Raw genomic sequence first — 21,735 nt, 5'->3', positions numbered from 1 at the left:
GCCGGGGCCTCGGCCGAAGGGACCCGCTGCCCGGTGCCAATGCCCGGCACCAAGCCTCTCAGCCACACGTCACACTCGGCGTTCGCGGCGAGGCGGAGGCGGCTACCGTCACTGCGCATCGAGACCCTTCTGCAGGCACCACTGTGGTCGGGGAGGGGAGAGGGGGACGGCGTCGCGCCCCTCTCGCTAGGCCTACCAGCTACGAAGTGACTAATTACAGACGAACACCTAGGCGGCGACGCAGTTAGTGTCTACTCTGCAGCGCCTGCAGCCGCCGCCGCAGCTCGCTCTCGTATCTCCTGAGGCGCTCCTTCTCCTGCACGAGGCTCTGCTCGCGATGCATCATCTCCCGGCAGTGGTCGGATGCCTTCTTCAGGATCTCCACCTTGGGCGCCTTCTCGCGGTCCTGCAGGTCGGGCACGCGCACGCGCAGCTCCTCGAACGCGTTGCGCAGGTCCACGCGCCGCATGCGCTCCAGCGAGTTGTGCAGGTGCCGCTTCTCGGGGTCGTCGCAGTCGGAGCGGGGCGAGCCGCGCTTGCGCCCCAGCGCTCCGCGCTCGTGCAACCGCTTCGGAGTTTTGTGGTGCGCGTCGGCGCCCGAGGACGCGGCCGCCCGTCTCAAGTGCGCTGCGCTGCCGGAGCCGCGCCGCTTCACGCCCGCTGCCATGGCGTGCTGCAGCTGCTTGCGCATGCGCCGCGAGGGGTTGGTGGGCAGGGAGCCCGTGCGGATCTTGACCACCTTCTTGACGGCCACCTCGGCGCTCACCGCCAGGCGCCGCTTCCTGCCGCTGACTCTCTGCGTCGTCACCTGGGCGCTCTCCGAGCTGCCCACGCTCACCACGTCGATCTCGTCCTCTGCAACACAAAAAGAAAAACATCGTTAGTCACGACGCCTCACGCAAGCAAAACCGTAATAAAGCCATCCATAAGATACAGCCAAACCCTACAAAGAGGCGCCCTCCCTTCCCCCGAAAGCACATTACCATAGAACCCGGCCCGCTCCCCGGCCCGGCCCGCTCCCCGGCCCGGCCCGCCCCCCGGCCCGCCCCTCCTCTTCCCTTGACCTTGAAACGACGCGGAGGTCAAGGTTACACGCCGAGCGCCGCCGCCGCCGCGGCATACGACGCCTTAGGCCTATCCGCCCCGACCACCCTCATCCGGCAGCCGATGACGATGCCCCCGATCCATGCTATTTGGTGCGCGCGCGCAATCACATGTCGGGTTATTTACTCAACACATGGTGGCACACCTGTCTGTCATGGGCGGTTGATCTAACTGGTGGAGAAAAGAGCGGAAAGAAGGAGGAAGGAGGAAGGAGGAAGGAGGAAGGAGGAAGAAGGGAGGAAGGAAGGAGGAAGAAGGGAGGAAGGAAGGAGAGAGGAAGAAGGAAGAGGGAAGCGGAAGAGAGAAAAGAAGAGCGATACGCAGAAGGAGGAGTTGTCAGTCTAGTACTCCCGCACCCACAATGTTTCGCCCTCTGGTAGCAGCGCTGCCCCCCCCCCCCCCCACCTCTCTCTCCTCGCGAGCTTTCGAGGGCAACCAGACGCCTGTATCGATTGTGGAACCACACACACACACACACACACACACACACACACACACACACACACACACACACACACACACACACACACACACACACACACACATACTCACACACACACACTCACACACACACACTCACACACACTCACACACACACTCACACACACACACTCACACACACACACACAAGGGGGCGTATGCTACACCCCCTTCCCACCCCTCCCCTTGCGGACAACGCCTCTACTAACACAAGAGTAATCATTACGCCGAGCAGATAAAAAAAAGGCCGGCGGAAGCAAGTCAGTAAATGATACAAGGGAAAAAAAGACTATGGATGAAACCAATAAAAAGTAGCTTAGGGAATAAGTAAGGAGGGAGGGAGGGAGGGAGGGGAGGGAGGGAGGGAGGGAGGGAGGAGAGAGGGAGGAGAGAGGGAGGAAGGGAGGAGGGAGGGAGGGAGGAGAGAGGGAGGAAGGGAGGAGGGAGGAGGGAGGGAGGGAGGGAGGGAGGGAGGGAGGAGAGAGGGAGGGAAGGGAGGAAGGGAGGAGGGAGGGAGGGAGAGGGGGAGGGAGGGAGGGAGAGGGGAGAGAGCGAGAAGGCGGGATCTGCAATAACATGTCGCAGAACAAGGGTACAGTCGAGGCAAGCGGAGGAAGAGGAGCGGGAGGGGAGGGGAGGGGAGGGGAGGGGAGGGGAGGGGAGGGGAGGGTGGGGACTGATGAAAAGAGAGGAGGAGGGAGCAGGAGAAGAGAGGGAGATGGAGAGGAGGAGGGAGGACGCGCCCTTAACCTTGATACAGAAACCTGGATCGCTGCCCCCCTACCTCAGGAGCTCGAGGGGGAGCCTCGGCCTAGAGGCTTAGGGCGAGCCGGCAGGCCCGTCGCCCCCTCCGCCGGGAGCGCGCGTCGGCTCGTTTTATTGTTCCTCCCTGTCCATCATAGCATCACCACCCTCGCCTCCACGCCCCCCCCCCCTCCTACTCTGCTCATCCCCCTCGACCCTACGCCCTTCCTCCATACGCCCCCCTTGCTACTATCCTTCATGTATTCCCCCCCCCCCTTCCGGCCTTCCCTTCCGTGCCAGTGCCACGTCCCCGGCCATCAAAACCGACGGGGAGGGAGAAACGAAATTCGTGATTAGGCCTAGCGAATCGGCTGCTCGCACGTGACTCGAATCATCCCCGCTCTCCAATCTCTCCCCTCTACCCCCCCCCCCCAACTTTTTTTTCCTCTCCTCCGTACCTACCTTCCTTCTCTGCCTACGTCTCCCCCCTTCGTCTCCTTCGCCAGCGCAATAAATCCGTCTATACTTTTCAAATTGCCTGCACCCCTCTTCCCCTCCGCCGCCGCCCCCCTCAGCCTCTCTCTGCCAGGCCCTTTCGACCGCCTTGTCCACCTCCTTCTCTCCCCTCACCTCTCTCTCTCTAAGTTTATCGCACCTAACGTTCCCCGCCTCTCTCTCTCTCTCTCTCTCTCTCTCTCTCTCTCTCTCTCTCTCTCTCTCTCTCTCTCTCTCTCTCTCTCTCTCTCTCTCTCTCTCTCTCTTCCCCTCGTGTGCTGCAGTCTGCCGTCTCAAGGTCAAGAAACGCCTCGCCCCTTCCCCTCTCTCTATAAACTAAGGGGAGTACGAGTGTGGGGGAGGGGAAGACGAGACTAGGGGGGGGGGGCAAAGGGAAAACAAAAAGTCAACCATGAAGACGAGAGGAAACCAGCAAAAAGGAAGTTTTACAGAAACCCCTCTATCTATCTATCAATATCTGTCTATCGATCGATGGAGACGCCATATGAAAGTCGAAGGTAAAATAAGACTACCACCAAGCGTCTGGCTGACGTCTGCCCTTCCTGCCCTTCCTGGCCTCCCTCCTCGCCCCATCCCCGCCGCCTCCGCCCCTTTCCCGGCCTTCCTCTTCGCGTGACACCGAAAAAAAAACGGAGAGGGGAGAGAGAGCTCGAGAAGGGAAAGACAGGGGGGGGGGGGGGGAAGAAAGGGAGAGAGGGAGAGAGGGAGAGAGAGAGAGAGAGAGAGAGAGAGAGAGGGAGAGAGAGAGAGAGAGAGAGAGAGAGAGAGAGAGAGAGAGAGAGAGAGAGAGAGAGAGAGAGAGAGAGAGAGAGAGACGAAGAGAGGAGGGGCGAGGCGAGACCCAGCCAGACGTTTCATACTGTTGGGCGAACCATAGCAAGGCAAGGAAAGGGGAGGGGAGTCGTGGAGGAGGAGACAGAGAAGGGGCAGAGGGGCAGAGGGGTTAGGGGCAGAGGGGTGAGGGGCAGAGGGGTGAGGGGCAGAGGGGCAGAGGAAAGAAGAGAGCGGAGGAGCGGCGGGGAGAGTAGAGAGCTTCTAAGAAAGAGAGCGAGAGGATAGAGGGAGAGGGCGGGGGACGGAGGGGGAGGGGGGGAGGGGAGCGCTGAGAACGAAGAGAGGTCCACACTCAGATAGGCTCGGGCTCCCGGGGTAAAAGAGGCAGGAGGAGGGACGCGGCAGGCAGCGGGGGAGGAACAGGAGGAGGAGGAGGAGGAGAAAGAGAGACGAGGGAGTGGAGAGCGGAGGAACAGGAGGAGGGGGGGGAATGAGAAAGGGGAGGAGAAAGAGGAGGAAGAAGTGAGAGTATGTGCTGGAGGAGAGACACGGAAGGAGGAGGAGGAGGAGACTGTAAAGAATCTCGAGGCATTTATATTCTTCCCGCGCTTCCAAAACTCCCTTTTACGGGTCTCCCCCTCTTATAAATTCCCTTCCTTTCCCTTCCCCCTTCTCCTTCTCCTTCCTTTTTTCCTGAACTCTCTCTCTCTCTCTCTCTCTCTCTCTCTCTCTCTCTCTCTCTCTCTCTCTCTCTCTCTCTCTCTCTCTCTCTCTCTCTCTCTCTCAGAGGCCTCCCCCCCTCTCTCTCTTTCCCTCTCCCCCCACCTCCTTCCCAAACGGTCGAAGGAAGAACGACACACCGAAAAAGACGGATGGCATTCGAACAGAAAAAAAAAGGGAGAGGGAACAAAGGGGAGGATAAAAGACGGGGGGAATGGGAAGGGTGAAGCTTAAATTAACGGATGAGGGTATGCAGGGTTGGGGGCGAGGATGCGCTCATGTAGTGGGGCCCTGTGTTGATGTACGGGTTCGATTGGAATGGGCGCGTGCGGGGAGGGGAGAGGAGGGGAGGGGGAGAGGGAGAGGGGAGGGGGAGGGGGAGGGGGAGGGGGGAGGGGAGGGGAGGAGGAGGGGGAGGGGAGGGGAGGGGAGGGAAGGGAGGGGGAGAGGGAAGAGGGAAAGGGAGGGGGAAGGAAGGAAGGAAGGAAGGAAAGAGGGAGGGAGGGAAAGGGAGGGGGGTAGAGAGAGAGAGAGAGAGCAAAAGATACGTCATAAGAAAACAACACCGGACCATTCAAACAAACAAACAAACAGCAGCAATGAACAAAAAACAAACAAAAAAAAGAAAGAAAACGACAAAAAAATCTCGAGTTCATCGTCCATCCATAAAATCACTCCTTGACCGGTTCTTCCCCGTCGATTATCAGGCACTTCCTGTGAGAGGCCTGCGTGCGTCTGCCCCCCCCCCCTTCCTCTTTTCTTTTTATCTATTTCTACTTCTTCTTCTTTCTTCTTCTTCTTCTTCTTCTTCTTTTCTTCTTCTTCTTCTTCTTCTTCTTCTTCTTCTTCTTCTTCTTTTTTCTTCTTCTTCTTCTTCTACCTTCTCCTTCTCCTTTCCTTCTCCTTCTCTTCTCCTTATCTTCTCCTTCTCCTTCTCCTTCCTATCTCACCCCCTCCACCCTCACCCCTTCCTCTTTTCTTATTATCTATTTCTTCTTCTTCGTCCTCCTCCTCCCCACCGTTCAATAGATGATGGATAGATGGATAGAGGAATAGATTGACAGACTGACTGGTCGAAAGAATCACAGACAGCAGAAAGAGCGATTGACAAATGAAGGACATGAATCCCACCAACGAAAATAAAACAATTGTAGTCAAACATTAAAGAAAAAGGCAGAACAAACACTCAATCTCTCACTCTCTCTCACTCACTCTCTCTCTCTCTCTCTCTCTCTCTCTCTCTCTCTCTCTCTATCTCTCTCTCTTCTCTCTCTCACTTATCTCTCTCTCTCTCTCTCTTTTTCTCTCTCTCGCTGTCTCTCTGTGCGTGTGTGTGAAGTAATTCGCGTTAACAGGGTAATTCTCCCGCCAAAACTCATGCTCTGGTTTACACTTCCGGTCGCCAGAATTTACCTGTAGTAGGCCCCCCCCCCTCCCCTTCCCCCAACCCTTCCCCCCCTATCCCCACTTGTCACTTGAAGTAGCCCCCTTCCCCTCCCCTTCCCTTTCACGTCCAGTCCCCCTCCCCCTCCCTCCCCCTACATGCCACCTGTCAAGCGCCGTCGCTCAGAGCTGGAAACGATGACGTAAATCGATCAGTCGGAAATATGAACAGATGAGGCGTAGAAGTAATGGGGAGGGGAAGGGGAGGGGGGGGGGGGGAAGGGGGAGGCTGGTAATCCGAGGGGGAGGCTGAATGAAATGGCGAGAGGGAGAGGTATGAGTGAAGAAAGAGATCAGAGATGAAGTGGATGAGAGTGAGATAGGAGAGGGGGGGGAGGGAGAGAAAGGGAGAGAAAAAATAGCGAGGAGAAAGAGACGACGAGATATGGAGCAGTGGGGGGGATAAAATAAAAAGGAAAAAAGAATAATTAAAAAGTAAAGAGAAAGAAAGGATGGAGAACAGAGGGTTGAGGGAAGGAGGAAAACGGAAGAGAGGAAAAAAAGAGGGAAAAATAAAAGGAGAAGATGAGAAGGAGGAGAGACTTCACAAGAGAGACAAGGATTAAAGAGGAGGGACGAGAGAGGAGGAGAGGAGAATAGGAGATGTTGAGATATGAGGAAGCAGAGATGAGGTGAGAGAATAAAGATGGTGAGAGTGAGAGGATGAGGGAAAGAATCAGGAGGAATATGGTGAGAGCGAGATGAGGAAGGTGAGGAATAGAGGAGGATGGAGAGAACAAGGGGGGGAGGGAGATGGTGAGATGGACGAGAACTTGTGGAGGCGAGCGGAGTAGATGAGGCGACATGTCAAGCCGAGATATATGAGCATGGAGAGGATGTGTAAAATGGTGCTGACTAGCTCTCGCTATCATTGTTTGTGTTCCTTATGTTCATTTTTACTTGTTTCGCTTTTTAGTTTTGTCTTTGTTGTGTCCTCTTTGTCGGTGTATTTTGACCCGCCTTGTTGTGTTCTTTTGCTGCTTTGTCGTGTGTTTCCTTGTGTTGTGTGTTTGTTGTTGTGTGTGTATGTGCTCCGTGTTCTTGTGTGTGTGTGTGTGTTAATTCTTGTGTGTGCGTCGCGCGGCAAGACTATTCCCGGGCGGCTTCTGTGGCCGCGGGCGGCAGGAGGGAGATCTAGGAAGGGGATTCCGACGGTGCAGCGAAGCGAAATATCTGGGGACGGCGACGTCGAAATTCGAAAAACTTGCAGGAGGGCGGGAGGGAGGCGGCGGCGGCGGCGGGCAAGGGCCTCCTGCCTGGCCTTGACTTCGCCGCAGCTCGAGCGTGACGCGGCGTGGCAGACGGTGGCTATCCTGCTCCTGCTCCTCCTGCCGCCGCCGCCGCTTCTGCTGGACGATCCACATCAATCACCACGACAACAACGCTGCTGCTGCCACCGCCGCCTGCTGTTGCCTGCTGCCGCTCCCCCCCCCCCCCCCTCCCCCCTCCTGCGTGGCATCCCCTTTCCCTCGCGAAATCACCAGGCGACGGGGAGAAGAGGAATTTCAAACAATACTCCTTCCTCTCTCCTCCTTTTCCCACCCGACATACAAGGAACGCGATAGGGGGAAGGTAAAAAGGGAGGGGGGAGGGAAGGGGGCCGGGGCGGGGGGGTTGGGCGGGGGGGGGGGGCGGCCCTCAAAACCGGGGGGGGGGTGGTGGGGGGTGGCTATGGGGGGGGGAGATACGTCGGGTGGGGTTGTGTTGGGTGTTGAGACGAGAGGGGGGTAGGGCGGTGGCATGAGGGTTGTAAGTGTGGGTGGAGGGTGTGGAAAGGGAAAGGGGTAAGGGAGAGAGAAGGGGAGGAGGGGAGGGTGAGAGGATTGAGAGAGGGTGAAATGAAGAGGGAGAAAACCGGTGGCGATTGTGGGGCGGGAGGAGGGCTGGGGTGATGGGCGTGTTAGGATGGCGCGAGGTTGTTAGGGAGGAGGAATAGGGGAAGGAGAGAACTGAGGAGGGAGCGAGGCTCGAAGGGAGGGGAGTGAGGAAAGGAGAGGGGCGAGGAGGAGTTGGGATGAAGGGAGGAAGGAGACAGGGGGAGAGGAGAGAGAGAGGAGAGGAGGGGGGAGGGGGAGGGTGGATAGAGAACGGAGGAAGTGGATTGCGTTGGGGAAGAGGAGGAGGCTGGAGGGAGGGGGGGGGAGTATCCCCCGGGGGAGGGGAGAGAGAAGGGGGGGAGTACAGGGATGGTGAGAGGAGTAGGAGGATGGAGATGATTAAGAGGAAAGGGAGTGAAGGAAAGAGGAGTAAGGAGGAGAAGAGTGGTGAAGATGGAGAGTGGGAGGAGGAGGTGATGGATGGGAACAGGATGTGGGGGTAACTGAGTGGTGGAGAATTGGAGAGGGTGTAGGAGAAGAAGAGGAGGGAGAGGAGGAGAAAGAGGAGTAGATAAAGGGTGAAGTGAGTTTGGGTGGTGAGTGGGGTGGGAGGTGGGAGGAGCGGAGGGAGGAGGAAACGGGGGGGAGGCGCGCGGGGCGGTGGCACGGGCAGGGGGCGCGGCAGGGAAAAGAGGGTGTGTAAGGGAGAGGCAGGAGAAGGAGGTGATGACACGGCGGCCAGGCCCCCTAAAGTGCGGGGGCAGGGAGCACGGGCAAGGGATGGTGGGAAAGGAGGGGGCGGCTGGGCTTGGGCCCAGGTCTGATAGCGCGAGAGGAGTAATGTAAGGGAAAGGAACAGAGAGGAGAAAATAGAGAAAGAGAGTGAGGAGAGGAGGGGTGGTGAAGAAGAAAGGAGAAAAGAAAGAAGGGAGATAAGTTAGAACAGGGAGAAGAGAGGAGGAGGGATGAGGGGTGGAAGGTGGAGAGTGGTGATGAGATGAAGGAAGAAGAGGTGGTGAGGAGGGGAAGGGTGCGAAGGAGGAGAGAAAGAAAGAAGGAAAAAAGGGAAGGATAGAAGGGGGGGGGCCCGACCCGGTGGGGCAGAGGAAGGGGGCATTAAAAAATGCAAGGGGGGGGGAGCCCCCCTGCCGAAACACAAGCCCACGTGGCGTGGTGGGGGGGCGTAGGGGAGGACCGATCCTGTCCCCTGCCCCGGCTTAAAAATAAAGGGGTTCCTTTCCTTCGCCGTGGGGGGGCCGGATCCAGCAGCCTCCGTTTTGCCCCCCCCCCCATTTTCCATTCACGACGGGACGCCGCCAACGCCGCCCAGTCTCCCCGTCCCTTCCCCGTTTATTCTCTCTTCCTTTTCTCTACGATTTTCGTTCTCGTCACTTAATCTAAATGTTACTACTTTTCCCTGCCCTTTTTGTCTCTTTCTATTTCTTTTCTTAATGTTTCTTCCGTCTCTCTTATCCCTTCGCTACCCTTTCCTCTAATCCCTCTTTCCCTGCCCTCCTATTACTCCCTCTCCCTCTCCTTCTCCTCCTCCTCCTCCTCCTCCTCCTCCTCCTCCCTACTACTCCTCCTCCTCCGTCTGCCTACGATAACATCCGGGTCACGTACTGAACAAACTATTCCCTCCCCTTACTCGGACTTACAGTTTAAGACGGAAAAAATTAAGATACGATTCGCGAAGGAGAAGTGTAAGAAAGAAAGAAAGAAATAAAGAAAGAAAGACAGAAAGAAAAGAAAGAAAATAGCACTAGGGAAAAAGAAAAGGGATAAGGAGACACGAAGGAAGACGGACGAAAATATTCCCGGGGAGGAGACAGGAGGGGATTAAAACGAGTGTGTGGGGGGGGGGGGGGGGGGGAGGGGGGGGGGGGGGGGGGGGGGGGGGGGGGGGGGGGAGAGGAAAGAAAGGACAAGGAGGAGAAAAAAAAAAAAAAAAAAAGGAGGAGGAGGAGGAGGAGGGGCGTGAGAAGAGGAGGAAGGGATAAAGCCGCGAGGGCGTGCGTCCTGGGGCCCCCGAGTACACAGCGCCCATCAAACACCTGGCGCCCCTCGAGATGATAAAACACGTCTTCGAGACAGAATCGCCAACCACCTTCCCCTCCCCCCCCATTACTTCCTACCTCACTTCAAGTACACCCAACCACACCCGTTTCCTCTACATCCACCTCACCTTCTTCCATCCACCTCCACCCCCAACCACCTCTCCCACTCCTTCCACCTTCCACCCCCTCCACTCACTCTAGCCCCCCCATCCCCCTTCCGCCAACCCCCTCCAGGACGAGGACAACCCTCAGGACAAAACGTTTTGTATAAGGTCCCACCAAAGACCTCTGCACCTCTTGAGGAGCATCATGAACCCCTTTCGCCGTCTTGGAGGAGGGTCCCCCCCCTGTCCCCGCCTCCCCCTCCCTTGTCCAACCCTACCCACCCCTCCCCCTTACCCAGTCCATTTCCCAGGACATTCTAGAGGTAAAAGCACAATTTCGGATTTTTCTTTCATCTCTCTCTTTCTGCTTGCCCCTTCTCTCTCTCTCTCTCTCTCTCTCTCTCTCTCTCTCTCTCTCTCTCTCTCTCTCTCTCTCTCTCTCTCCTCTCTCTCTCTCTCTCTCTCTCCTCTCTCTCTCTCTCTTCTCTCTCCCTCTCCCCCCCCCCTCACTCTCTCACTCACTCACTCACTCTCTCCTCACTCCTCTCTCTCTCTCTCTCTCTCTCTCTCTCTCTCTCTCCTCTCTCACTCTCTCACTCTCTCACTCTCTCACTCTCTCACTCTCTCACTCTCTTGTTCTCTCTCTCTCTCTCTCTCTCCCAGGGCAGAGTAAGGATCCCAGAAGCCATTAAGGAATATGCCAACAAATAATTAGGCAGATAATGACATAATAATCAATTATGTCTCTGCGGTCTTTGCGGCCGGGACGACAGGCGGACGGAAGCGAAGGCGGGTCTGGACGAGGTGCAAGGGACGATAGGGAGGCGTTGACAATTAAGGAAAATGGAAAGAGACACATACAGAGAGAAAGAAAGCGAGAGAGAGAAAGGGGAGGTGGAGGGTGAGTGAGGGAGAGAGAGAGAGGGAGAGAGAGAGAGAGAGAGAGAGAGAGAGAGAGAGAGAGGGAAGAGAGAGAGAGAGAGAGAGAGAGAGAGAGAGAGAGAGAGAGAGAGAGAGAGAGAGAGAGGATAGTGTGAATGTGCAAGTGAATGAATGAGTTGGGGGGAGGAGGAGGAGGAGGAGGAGGAGGAGGAGGAGGAGGAGGAGGAGGAGGAGAAAGAGATGCAGAGGGCAGTGGAACAAGTCGGGAGACACAAGGAGAAAAGAGAGGTGATGCTAAAGGAATATAACGAGGAAGAATAGAAGGGAGAAGACGACGACGACGACGACGAAGAACAAGAGGAGGAAGGAAGACGAAGTACTGGCAGTGTCCTAATCGCAACTGTCGGGAATTTCTCACCATCTGGCAGGTTCGTGGCCAAGCTTCCGGTGCCGCCGCCACCACAACCCGCGCGTACACACACACACACACACACGCACACTCAAACGGACGGACGGACGGACGGACGGACGGACGAACTCGCTCTCCCACTCACCCATTCACACTCAACCCCGATGGGACCTCCCTCCTTACTATCAACAACAACGATACTGACAATAACAATGATAACAACAAACATATAAATGATGGCGTCGATACATAAACAGAAACAATAACCATAATACCAATAACTACTTCAAGAATGGGAAGAGAGAAATAAGTACTCCAACCCCAAACCCCCTCCCCTCCCTCCCCCCCCTCCCCCCCCCCCGACCGGCAAAGAGAAGCGCACGGACGCAACCTGGCCGCGCAGGTACACCAACACCTGACCGACCGATTGGCCTTAATTAACCCGCTTAAGACGGACAACTTAAAGGGGGAAAAAAAGGGAGATGGATGGGGGAGGGGGGAGGGGGGAAAGGGGGAAAGGGGAGGAAGGGGAGGAAGTCATACAAATTAAAGGCAAATCAGAAGGAGAAATTAGGGACGGATGGGTGGGTAGGGGGGTGGGGGTAAGGGGGGCGACGATCCCCCAGCCAAGGTATATGAAAGGAGGAATGAAGGGGACAGGAAATGGGCCAAACACACAAATTAAAAACAAATAAAGAGGAGAAATTAGTAGAATTTAAGAGCGATAAGGAGACGGTGACGGAAAAGCTAGGCATAAAATTAGTTCCCAGGAATATCCCGGTGGTTGGGGGAGGGGACGGGAGGAGAGGGGAGGGGACGGGAGGAGAGGGGAGGGGAGGGGAGGGTGCAACTCAAGGGTTAAGGTATCAGGTGATCTGTGTGCATGTTTGTATATACATATGTATGTTTTGGTCCGAGAGTTTATGTATGCATTTGCGTGTATCTGTATGCGTTTAAGTATACATGTTTATATTTATGTATGCATGTACACGCATATGAATGAATATATGTATATATAGATGTCTGTATATAGGTAATCTATGTATGTATGTTGGTTAAGTACGTATGTATGTATATAAGAGTATGTGTCTTCACCCCATCACTGGTAACGGGCGTGAACGAGGCGGGCGAGGGCGCGATGACCTTGCAATCACCTTCATAATCACGAATCTATTTCTTTCTTCCACTCTTTCGTTCTTTCTTTCTTTCCTTCTCCCTTGTTCGCTCTCGTTCGCTCTCGTTCTCACTCTCTCTTTCTCGCTCGCTCTTTCTCTCTCTCTCTTCTTTTCTCTCTCTCTCTCTCTCTCTCTCTCTCTCTCTCTCTCTCTCTCTCTCTCTCTCTCTCTCTCTCTCTCTCTCTCTCTCTCTCGACGAGAACGCATAATCTAGGAAAAATAATAAAGAAAACTACGAGACGATAAATACGCGATAAGATGGCATCAAAGAAGATACGAAATGTAGATAGACAGACCGACAGATAAGTAAACAGACAAGCGAACCAGACAGACAGATAAAGAAATAAGACAGAAGCAGTACCGTAGAGTCCCGCTGACCTTCAATGACCTTCACCTGACTCCCCTACGCTGCCTACACCCCCCTACCCCCCTACCCCCGCCCTCCCCTCTCAGAATGCGTAAAAGGAGGGAGGGAGCGAATGGGGGTGGGGGCTGGGCGGGGGTAAGGGAGGAGGAGGAGGAGGATGGGGGGGGGGGGGGGGAATCCCTACCAGTATTGGACAAGTCGCTTTTTTTCGGCGTTTTGCTGCGTCTTCTACCCATCATCCTTGCTACCTTGTCTGATTATTTCACAATCCAAACGCAACGCAAACAAAGTAAACAAGCAAATAAACAACAACAAATAATTAAGATACGCACGAACAACGCCACCAACTGTCACCTATCCTTACCCCCCCCCCTCCCCCCCTCCCTTACCATCTGGACGCTCAACATGACCATCTTAAACCCACCCCCTCCCCCCCTTCCCCCCTTCCCCCCACCCCAACCCCCAACCTCACCCCCCTTACCCCCCTTTTTACACGATCCATAATCGGACATAAACCTCTTTGAGATTTGCTTCTTTTCTCTCTCTATCTCTTCGCTTATCGACTAGTCTGTCCGTTTATCAATTTATTTATTTTTTACTTCTTCCTTCAATGTATTATCTATCTATCAATTCGTCTCGCAATTCGGCCTTTTATCTCTTACTTCTTTAAATGCCCTTTCCCTATGCGTCCCCCCCCCCCCCCTTCCCCTCGCTGCTCACTCATTCGCTATTATTTTCCCCCAAAGTATCGTTTTTCTCTCTCTCGTTAATTTTTTTCTTCTTTTCTTTTCCTTCGCCACCAAATACAACAAATGCAAATACATCAACCCGTCTATGACATCCCCCTCCTCGAACTGGATTCCGGACGAGCTTGAGTGCGTGTGCGCGCGCGTGCGTATTCAGGGTTACCTAAAAATACAACTGGAGAGAGAGAGAGAGAAAAAAAGTAATGTCCTTGGCCGTCTGACAGAAGTAACTACGCCGAAGGGGTTAGTGGCCAGCGTGAACATCCTAACAAACACACAGAACAAATAAACTTTTTTTCTTTACCTCTAACGCTCGCTCGCTCTCTCTCTCTCTCTCTCTCTCTCTCTCTCTCTCTCTCTCTAGACATAGGGAGAGAGAGTAAGAGTAAGAGTAAGAGTAAGAGTAAGAGAGAAGAGAAAGAGAGAAAGAGAAGAGAGAGAGAGAGAGAGAGAGAGAGAAAGTGATGAGAGGAAGTGAGGGAAGTTAGGAAGGAGAGAGAGAGGCGTCGAAGCCGAGAGACGAAGGGGTTGTCACCTAATACCCTCCCCTACCCTTTCCTCCCCCCTACTCTCACCCTTGCTCGGTAGCAAGTTACAGTGGCACTCGCGGGGCACCCTGCCTTGCCCAGCATGGCACAATCGGCACCCCCGGCGTGGCTGAGGTTACCACTCAACCCCCCCCTCTACCCCCTTTCCACATACCACGGGGATCACGCCCCCACCTCCCCCCGCCTCCCCCCGCCTCCACTCCGAGTCCTTGGCCCCCTCCGGAGGCGCCCCTCCTGCTGGCGGCGGAGGCGGAGGCGGCGAACGAGGCCCCCGATGGCGTCGCGGGTGCCGGGCGTGGCGAGAGAGGCGTCTACTGGCACTTTCGCAAGGGGGGTTAGTGGTCGGGAAAGGAGGAGTGAGGAATAAGGAATAAAGGAGGAGGGGGGAGAGAGGACGGGAGGAAAGTCCATTTACAGAAACAGCGAAAAAAAAAAAAAGTAAAAGAACCCACAATCTCCCCCCCCCTCCCCCACTTTAACCCATCCCCAGCTGTTCAGTGCCAACACACTCGTACGCACTACCCCCCCTAAAAACAGTCACAGCACTCGAAGAATCCCTCGTGGACCCCTACAGACAGACGCGTAAAAAAGAGGAGGGGAGGTACTAGAAGACAGTTGCATAAGCCCGGGCGGTAAAGATAGCATGGGCAAGACGAGCCACGTGGCACGACACGAGCGAGGCGAGTGAGGCGAAGCGAGTGAGACGAGGCGAATGAAGTTAGCTCGATGTCTGTAGGCGGCGAGGTATACCCACACGCGAGGGCTCTGCCATGGCACTGGTGTGCGCCCTCATGTGCGTACCCTTTCTTCTTTTTTTCTATGGCACTCGCCGTGAAGGAGAAAGAGAAAGAGAAGGAAAATGAAGAGGAAACGGCGAAGGCGAAGGAGATTACGAAATAACACGCAATTACTGATAGGCCTACAAAAGTCGCGGCAGGCGAACGCCATTCCACCTCTATAGCCCTTCGAGCAACCGCGGGAAAATGACGCTCGAAACCGAAAGAGAGAAAAAAGAGGAAAAATAATACATTTCCTGGCGGAAGGACTGCGGGCCTGTGTGTGGAGAGGGAGGAGAATGAGGAGAATGGAGAGGGAGGAGAATGAGGAGAATGAGGAGAATGGAGAGGGGGAGAGGAGTGAGGAGGCGGGAACAGCACGAAACACCGCCACCCACTGCGCCTGCTTCAGCATTGTTGGCCAACACCAGGAGGTAAGGAAAAGACGGGGAGGGGGAGGGAAGGAGGAAGGGGGGGAGGGGAGGGAGAGGGAGAGAGGGAGAGAGAGGGAGAGAGAGAGAGAGAGAGAGAGAGAGAGAGAGAGAGAGAGAGAGAGAGAGAGAGAGAGAAAGTGCACAAGTGAGAGAGAGAGAGAGAGAGAGAGAGAGAGAGAGAGAGAGAGAGAGAGAGTGAGAGAGCGCAAGTGCACAAGTGAAAAAGAGTGAATGTGCCAATAAAGAGCAAAAGCGGACATATGTTTACTCTACGCAGCTAATCTACAACTTCGATCAAAGGCGGAGGGGAGGGGGGGGGGGGATAAGAAGAAACCTTGTGGTCCCTGCGACAATGAAGAAGATAACGCCAGGTACCAATCACCAGCCGCCTGTCCCCCCCCCCCCCTCGCCTGCCTCCCTACGCTACTACATCTGATAAACGTTATCTCTAACACATTTCAGTCATCCAATCTCTCTCTCTCTCTCTCTCTCTCTCTCTCTCTCTCTCTCTCTCTCTCTCTCTCTCTCTCTCTCTCTCTCTCTCTCTCTCTCTCTCAATCTATCATAAAAAAGGCAAGAGTATCGAGCAATGGAAAATGAAGAGAAAGAAACGAAAAAAAAAAACCATAACAACAAAGAAACAAACGAAGAATAAAACTAAAACGAAATCAGAACGAAACGGAAAAGAGAAAAAGGAAGACGACGAGGTGGTGGGAACCTCCCCCCCCCACCTTCTCCCCATATACCTGGCCAGCCGTTAATTGCTGTTTACCTGCCCCCGCCGCCGCCGTCGACGCCGCCGCCGCCGCCTTCGATTCCCATGTGAGAACCTGCAAGCGGCTCGGCCTACCTGTTACTCCTCTTATCGTGTACCTGTGTCGGCGCGCGTGTGAGAGAGCGTGTGTGAGTGAGTGAGTGAGCCAGCGAGTGAGCGAGCGAGTGAGCGAGCGAGTGAGCGAGTGAGTGCCCGGCCCGATAAGCCTAGGGGATATTAACCGTCGCCCTGCAAGTGAAGTGGCGACAGGTGCTTAGGAGGAGGAGAAGGAGGAGGAGGAGGAGGAGGAGGAGGAGGAGGAGGAGGAGGACGAGGACGAGGAGGAGGATGGGGAAGGAGAGGATGAACGAAAAGAAGGGGAGGAGGAGGAGGAAGAGAGAGAGAAGGCAGAGGGAGGATGGGGAAAAACAGACAGACAGAGAAGGTATGAGAGGAGGAAGAGAGAGGGAGCGAGGAGAGGGAGGGAGAGAGAATGGGGAAGAGAGACGGAGTCGGAGACAGACACGACGAAGGAGAGGAGCAGAAGCAGAAGCGGAGGCAATTTAAACTCCCAAGACCCGCCGCGATGACTCGTAGGAATCCGCCGTTGGAGAAAGCGGCTGGCGGTCACTATCTTTCCCCCTCCCCCTCCCTCCTACCCCCTCCCACATCCTCTCCTCTTCCTTCTCCTTCTCCTCCTCCTCCCCCCCAAATTCTAACCGACTGGATCTGTCAGCCTACCGCGCCTAGGGATTCCCTCCCACCCTCCCTCCTTCCCTCCTTCCCTCCCTCCCTCCCTCACCCCCCCTACTCCCCCCACCCCCCGAAAATGGCAAGTCACTGGATTTGGAGCGAATCTTAAAAGGCCAGCGAGTCACTCTAACACGAACAAGCAAATTCAGAAGTTACGAACCAACACACGCACACACCCATTCATACGTACATACCTCTAAGCCTACATATTCATCCATACGTACATACACACATCGAATACACACACATACAAGCATGCACACAACGTTCTTCCCTTCCAGCAGAGTGTTGAAAAGGACGAACACGAACAAGAAAACAACTCCCCGACCGGAACGCGGAAAGAAAAGCGAATCGCCGACCGAGACAGGTGCCCAACACGCCCCCATGGCGAAGGCGCAGACGACGGAAACCCGCGGGTGAACGTCAGTGGACGCCCTATCTCACACATCCAAAAACCCTCCGCCCCCCTCCCCCTCCCCCTTCCCCACCCCCTCCCCTCCCTACATACCTCTCTTCCCCTCCCTTCCCCATCCCCATTCGCCCGTCCTCTATCCTCTAACCTTGAACCTACGCGTCTGCGTGCGCACTAAAATTCCTCGCACTGCTATCTGTAAGAGGAGGGGGGGGGGGACACGTGTAATGCAAAATGTCATTTGCGGTGCATCTGTGTCCCCCCCCCTTTCCGTCCTCCCTCCTATTCCTATCATCAACCGCCTAGTTCCCTTTACGCACGTACGTACACACACACACACACCTAAATCTTCGCACGAACAAACGAAACCGACACACTAATCAAGACCTCAAACAATTCAAACAAATAAACAACCAAACCAAACCAATACGTAGGGCAGAATGAGGGGGGGGGGGGGGGGCAACGAGTGACCCGGGGCACAGCGCACCCGGGGCGAGGTCACATTACCACATACCAGAGCGGACACAGCGGGAGGGAAGTTGGGCAGGGTGAGAAAATGGGGAGGGGAGGGGAGGGGAAGGGGAGGGGAGGGGAAGGGGAGGGGAGGAGAGGGGGAGAGAGCGAGAGAGAGAGAGAGAGAGAGAGAGAGAGAGAGAGAGAGAGAGAGAGAGAGAGAGAGAGAGAGAGAGAGAGAGAGAGAGAGAGAGAGAGAGAGAGAGAGAGAGAGCGAGAGAGAGAGAGAGCGAGAGAGAGAGAGAGCGAGAGAGAGAGAGAGAGAGCGAGAGAGAGAGAGAGAGAGAGAGAGAGAGAGAGAGAGAGAGAGAGAGAGAGAGAGAGAGAGAGAGAGAGAGAGAGAGAGAGAGAGAGAGAGTGAAAGAGAGAGAGAGAGAGAGAGAGAGAGAGAGAGAGAGAGAGAGAGAGAGAGAGAGAGAGAGAGAGAGAGAGAGAGAGAGAGAGAGAGAGAGAGAGAGAGAGAGTGAAAGAGAGAGAGAGAGAGACCTATAAAACACCCAAAACACCGAATTAACCAATCAATCAATACCACAAAAGAAAAGAAAAGAAAAGAAAAAAAAAAAAAAACAGCACGAAAGAAAGCTAAACATACCCGAGCCGCCGCCTCAGCTGCCCACTCCCTGCCATCGCCGAGACAGTCTTTGATTTAATAGACGGCCACCAGCTCCCTCCGCGCTGGAATCTTGATTGCGTCGCCTTACCTGCTCCCCTCGTCCCCTCTCCCTCTGCCCCCATACCCTCTCCCCCTGCCCCATGCCCTCTCCTCTTCCCTTCCACGCTCCTAAGGTACTCCCCCAAATCTGGACATACCCTCCCTCTTGCCCTAGTAAGGTAAGCTGGGGAATGGAGGGCGGGAGGGGTTGGAGGAGGAGGATGAGGAGGACGAGGAGGAGGAGGAGGACGAGGAGGAGGAAGAGGACGAAGAGGAAAACAGATCAGCTGCTGTCACCCCCCCTCCCCCCTACTACCCCCCTTCCCTTGCTCAGTCTTACATATTACGCAAAAGAATCAATTAACAGTTCTTAATCCTGATGATCGAGGGAAGAAACAACGCGAGAACAAGACATTTTTTGAGGAGAGAGCAACGCTGCGAGAACAGGGGGGGATAAGGAAGAAACAAACAATGCGAGAACGGGTGAAAATGAGGAGGAAACGGACGGGAGAAGACGGCCCCCCAAAAAAACCGAGGGGACTGAACGGCAGGGATCCACACCGCACCGACAGTGAAGTATGGCTACTCCACCCCGTAGGCTTTTTCCCACACATACGTCCGTACGCCACAGCCCACCTCTAAGGGCCCGGTGGGTAAAGCTTCCAAAGAACATGCTGATACGCAAAGCGAGTCGCGGCAAGAAGAGAGAGAGAGAGAGAGAGAGAGAGAGAGAGAGAGAGAGAGAGAGAGAGAGAGAGAGAGGAGAGAGAGAGAGAGAGAGAGAGAGAGAAAATTTGCCAGGGCGTCGAGGAGCGAAGAGAGCAGGGCGAGAGAGGAGGAGTGCCAGAGAGCGAGAGGAGTTCCAAGGAATGCGTACCAGCCGTGAGCACTTGTTTGTCATGCAACCCTTGGCTACCCTATTCCCCATCGCTCCTGCACATCCCTGCCCCTCGCCCCACCTTCCCCACAGCCGAGCCAAAACACCCTCAATATCCCTCGCTCGCCTCTCCCCGCCCTGCCCGCCCCCTCCGCACAACCCACTTCGGTAACCTTGGCTAGCAATGGAGGTGGCATTTCCGACCATACGCGACAGATGTTTGCTGAACACCTGTCTCCGTAATGATCTATTCCTCGCTCCCTCTCATTAATATGGATGAAGCCAGGCGTCGCGGCCCGAGAGACGACAGCAGAATAGGGAGGCGAGAGAGTGGGAGGATAGGAAGGGATGAAAGGAATAGGTATAAAACCCCGCGAGCAAAGGAGGGGAAAGCGAGGGAGGGGATGAGACATATATAGAAGGAAGGAGAGTAAGCAAGGGTGGAAGGCAACTCACAGCTGATAGTCTTGTCCCAATGACGCAATCACAGGCGCCAACGAGACGCGGCGCCCCCTCCCCCCTATCCCCCGTCACATGTTAGTGAGCCCTCCCCTCCCCCCTCCCTCATCACACCAGCGCGAGCCCGCCAATGCCTGACACTCGCGGTCTCGATTCTAACGCAGAATGAAGGAGGAAAGGGATAGAGAGGATAGATAGCGAGGATAGGGCAGGGCAGGGACGGGTAGAAAAGGAAATATGGGGCCTTCTTTCCCCCTTATTAACCCCCTTACAAATCGGATCAAAAGGGGGGAGAGAGAGAGATTCCTTGGCCGAAGTTTGGTCACGGAATGAAATAAAAACTTGAACCAGAGCTCGGAATTCAAAAGGTGGGCCCGCGGCGAGTGAAAGAGGAGGAGGAGGGGAAGGAGGAAAGAGGAAGGGGGCAGGGTATGGTGAGGAGGGGAAGAAGGAAAGAGGAGGGGAGCAGGGTATGGGAAGAGGGCGAGAAGGGCAAAGGGAGGGAGGAGAGGAGGAGGAGAGGAGGAGGAGGAGGAGGAGGAGGAGGAGGAGGAGGAGGAGGAGGGACGCCTCAATCTATCTTTCATGAGTGGAGCCCCAAGGAAATGTCAACGGGAGGGGGGAGGTAGTCCTCTACCGCGCTGCCCCGCCCGGCGGCACCTCCTCGTGACTCACCGGGACTCGCGGCCCGGGAGGCGAGGGCGTGAGTCAAAGCATGCACACGAGGGATTAGGCCTACTCACCGGAGTCTGATGGGGTGTGGAGAAGCGACGACGATGGGTAATGGCGGCGATGTAACGATAACGTCGACGACGATGTGGTGTGTGTGGAGGTGGAAGTGGAGGTGGAGGACGACGATGATGACAACGATGACGCCGACGCCGAAGATGACGACGCCGAAGATGACGACGGCGACGGCGACGACGACGACGCCGAAGACGACGCCGAAGACGACGACGACGACGACGATGACGACGACGACGACGAAGACGACGATGCCGACGACGACGACGACGATGATGACGACGTCCTCGTCGCTGGCGAAGGTATTCTAGAGCAGTAGTAACTGTGGTCGATGTGAACGATGTTGAGTGAGGCGTTGGGCAGCTCCTCGCTCGTGTAGACCTCCTCCTCGCGACACACGCCGTAGTGGTTGGTCTCGATGTCCTCGTCCATGTGGTCGTTGTCCTCGTCCGTGTCCGTCTCGGAGGACTCGGAGGGTGTGTCGGGGCGGGCCACCTGGTGCGTCAGGGGGTGATGCAGCCCCGCGGGGTCCGTCACCGCGTCGATCTGGGCCTCGTCCTCGGGGCTGTGCAAGTCCGCCAGGTGCGTAAATCCCGCGGCGTACTCCAGGGCGCCCGACGAGTCCATCAGATGTCTGTGATGTGTGAGCACGAGTCCCTGTGCGTGCGGCTGGGGTGGTGGTGCGCGTGTGCCTCGGCCGTGCACGTACCCTGCCACATGCAGTCGTGGCGGAGCTCGGAGCCCGCCAAGGCGAGCTGTGTGCAGCTGTTGCAGTTATCCTGAGCGAGGCCGTGCGCGCAGGGTACGGGCTCCGGCACGGTGCTGCCGCTGAGCAGGAACTCATCCAAGTCAATGTTGTCCAGGTCCACGTCCAGTTCATCGCCCTCCAGCAAGGGCAGGTCAATGGGCAGCAGCAGGTCGTCGGGCAGACTCCCCAGGTCGAAGTCGGTGTCCCTGAGCGGGGAGCGCGGCGGGGTGGGGATCAACTCGAACTTCTTCCAAATGTCGTTGGAGAGCGTGGGCCCCTCCTGGGACCACGTCACGTCCGGGTCCAACTCCAGCATCTCGTTGGTCGCCAGCCACACGCGGTCCTGCGGGAGGAAACAAACACTTAGACACATGCTCACGCGGCCGCCACGGCGCCACCTCAGGGGCTCTCCTCGCCCTCCCAAGCACCACTCACCCAGCAGCCGCCACCGAAGGGGTCAGCCTGGGCCTCCGGACGGGCCAGCTGGGCAATTGCAACGGGTATGGGTACGGGGCGGGTTGTACGCTTGGCACTCGAGCTCGCAACCACTCTGCAACGCCACGTTGGCGGTCCTGGCCGCCGCACGCTGCAGAGGCCGACCACATGGAAGCAAAGAATCGATACTGGAAGCTTGCATCACATGTGGACACAGGCGCTCGGCCACCCGCGTCTTCAGACGCCCCAAGTGCATGTGCACCTGCTCCCTCACCCTATACCCCACTTCTAT

The 21,735-nt window shown here is 55.9% G+C and overlaps 1 protein-coding gene across 1 annotated transcript in view; it reads right to left on the bottom strand.

Moving 5' to 3' along the window:
• Window positions 1-21,018, bottom strand: part of LOC125032130 (putative protein TPRXL) — a 23,801-nt gene extending 2,783 nt beyond the window's left edge. The window contains exons 1-2 of the mRNA XM_047623159.1: window positions 20,260-21,018; window positions 1-855 (exon numbers count right to left, since the gene is read on the bottom strand). The exon at window positions 1-855 is cut by the window's left edge and continues 2,783 nt beyond it. Coding sequence (XP_047479115.1) covers window positions 245-855; window positions 20,260-20,887 — 1,239 coding nt within the window. The 5' untranslated portion in view covers window positions 20,888-21,018 and the 3' untranslated portion in view covers window positions 1-244. The remainder of the gene's footprint in view (window positions 856-20,259) is intronic.
• Window positions 21,019-21,735: the final 717 nt, after the last annotated feature.

This window comes from Penaeus chinensis, chromosome 14 (genome assembly GCF_019202785.1).
Source record: "Penaeus chinensis breed Huanghai No. 1 chromosome 14, ASM1920278v2, whole genome shotgun sequence".
Lineage (NCBI taxonomy): Eukaryota > Metazoa > Arthropoda > Malacostraca > Decapoda > Penaeidae > Penaeus > Penaeus chinensis.
Note: the sequence above shows the minus strand (reverse complement) of the source record. Positions and strands in the feature narration are given on the sequence as shown.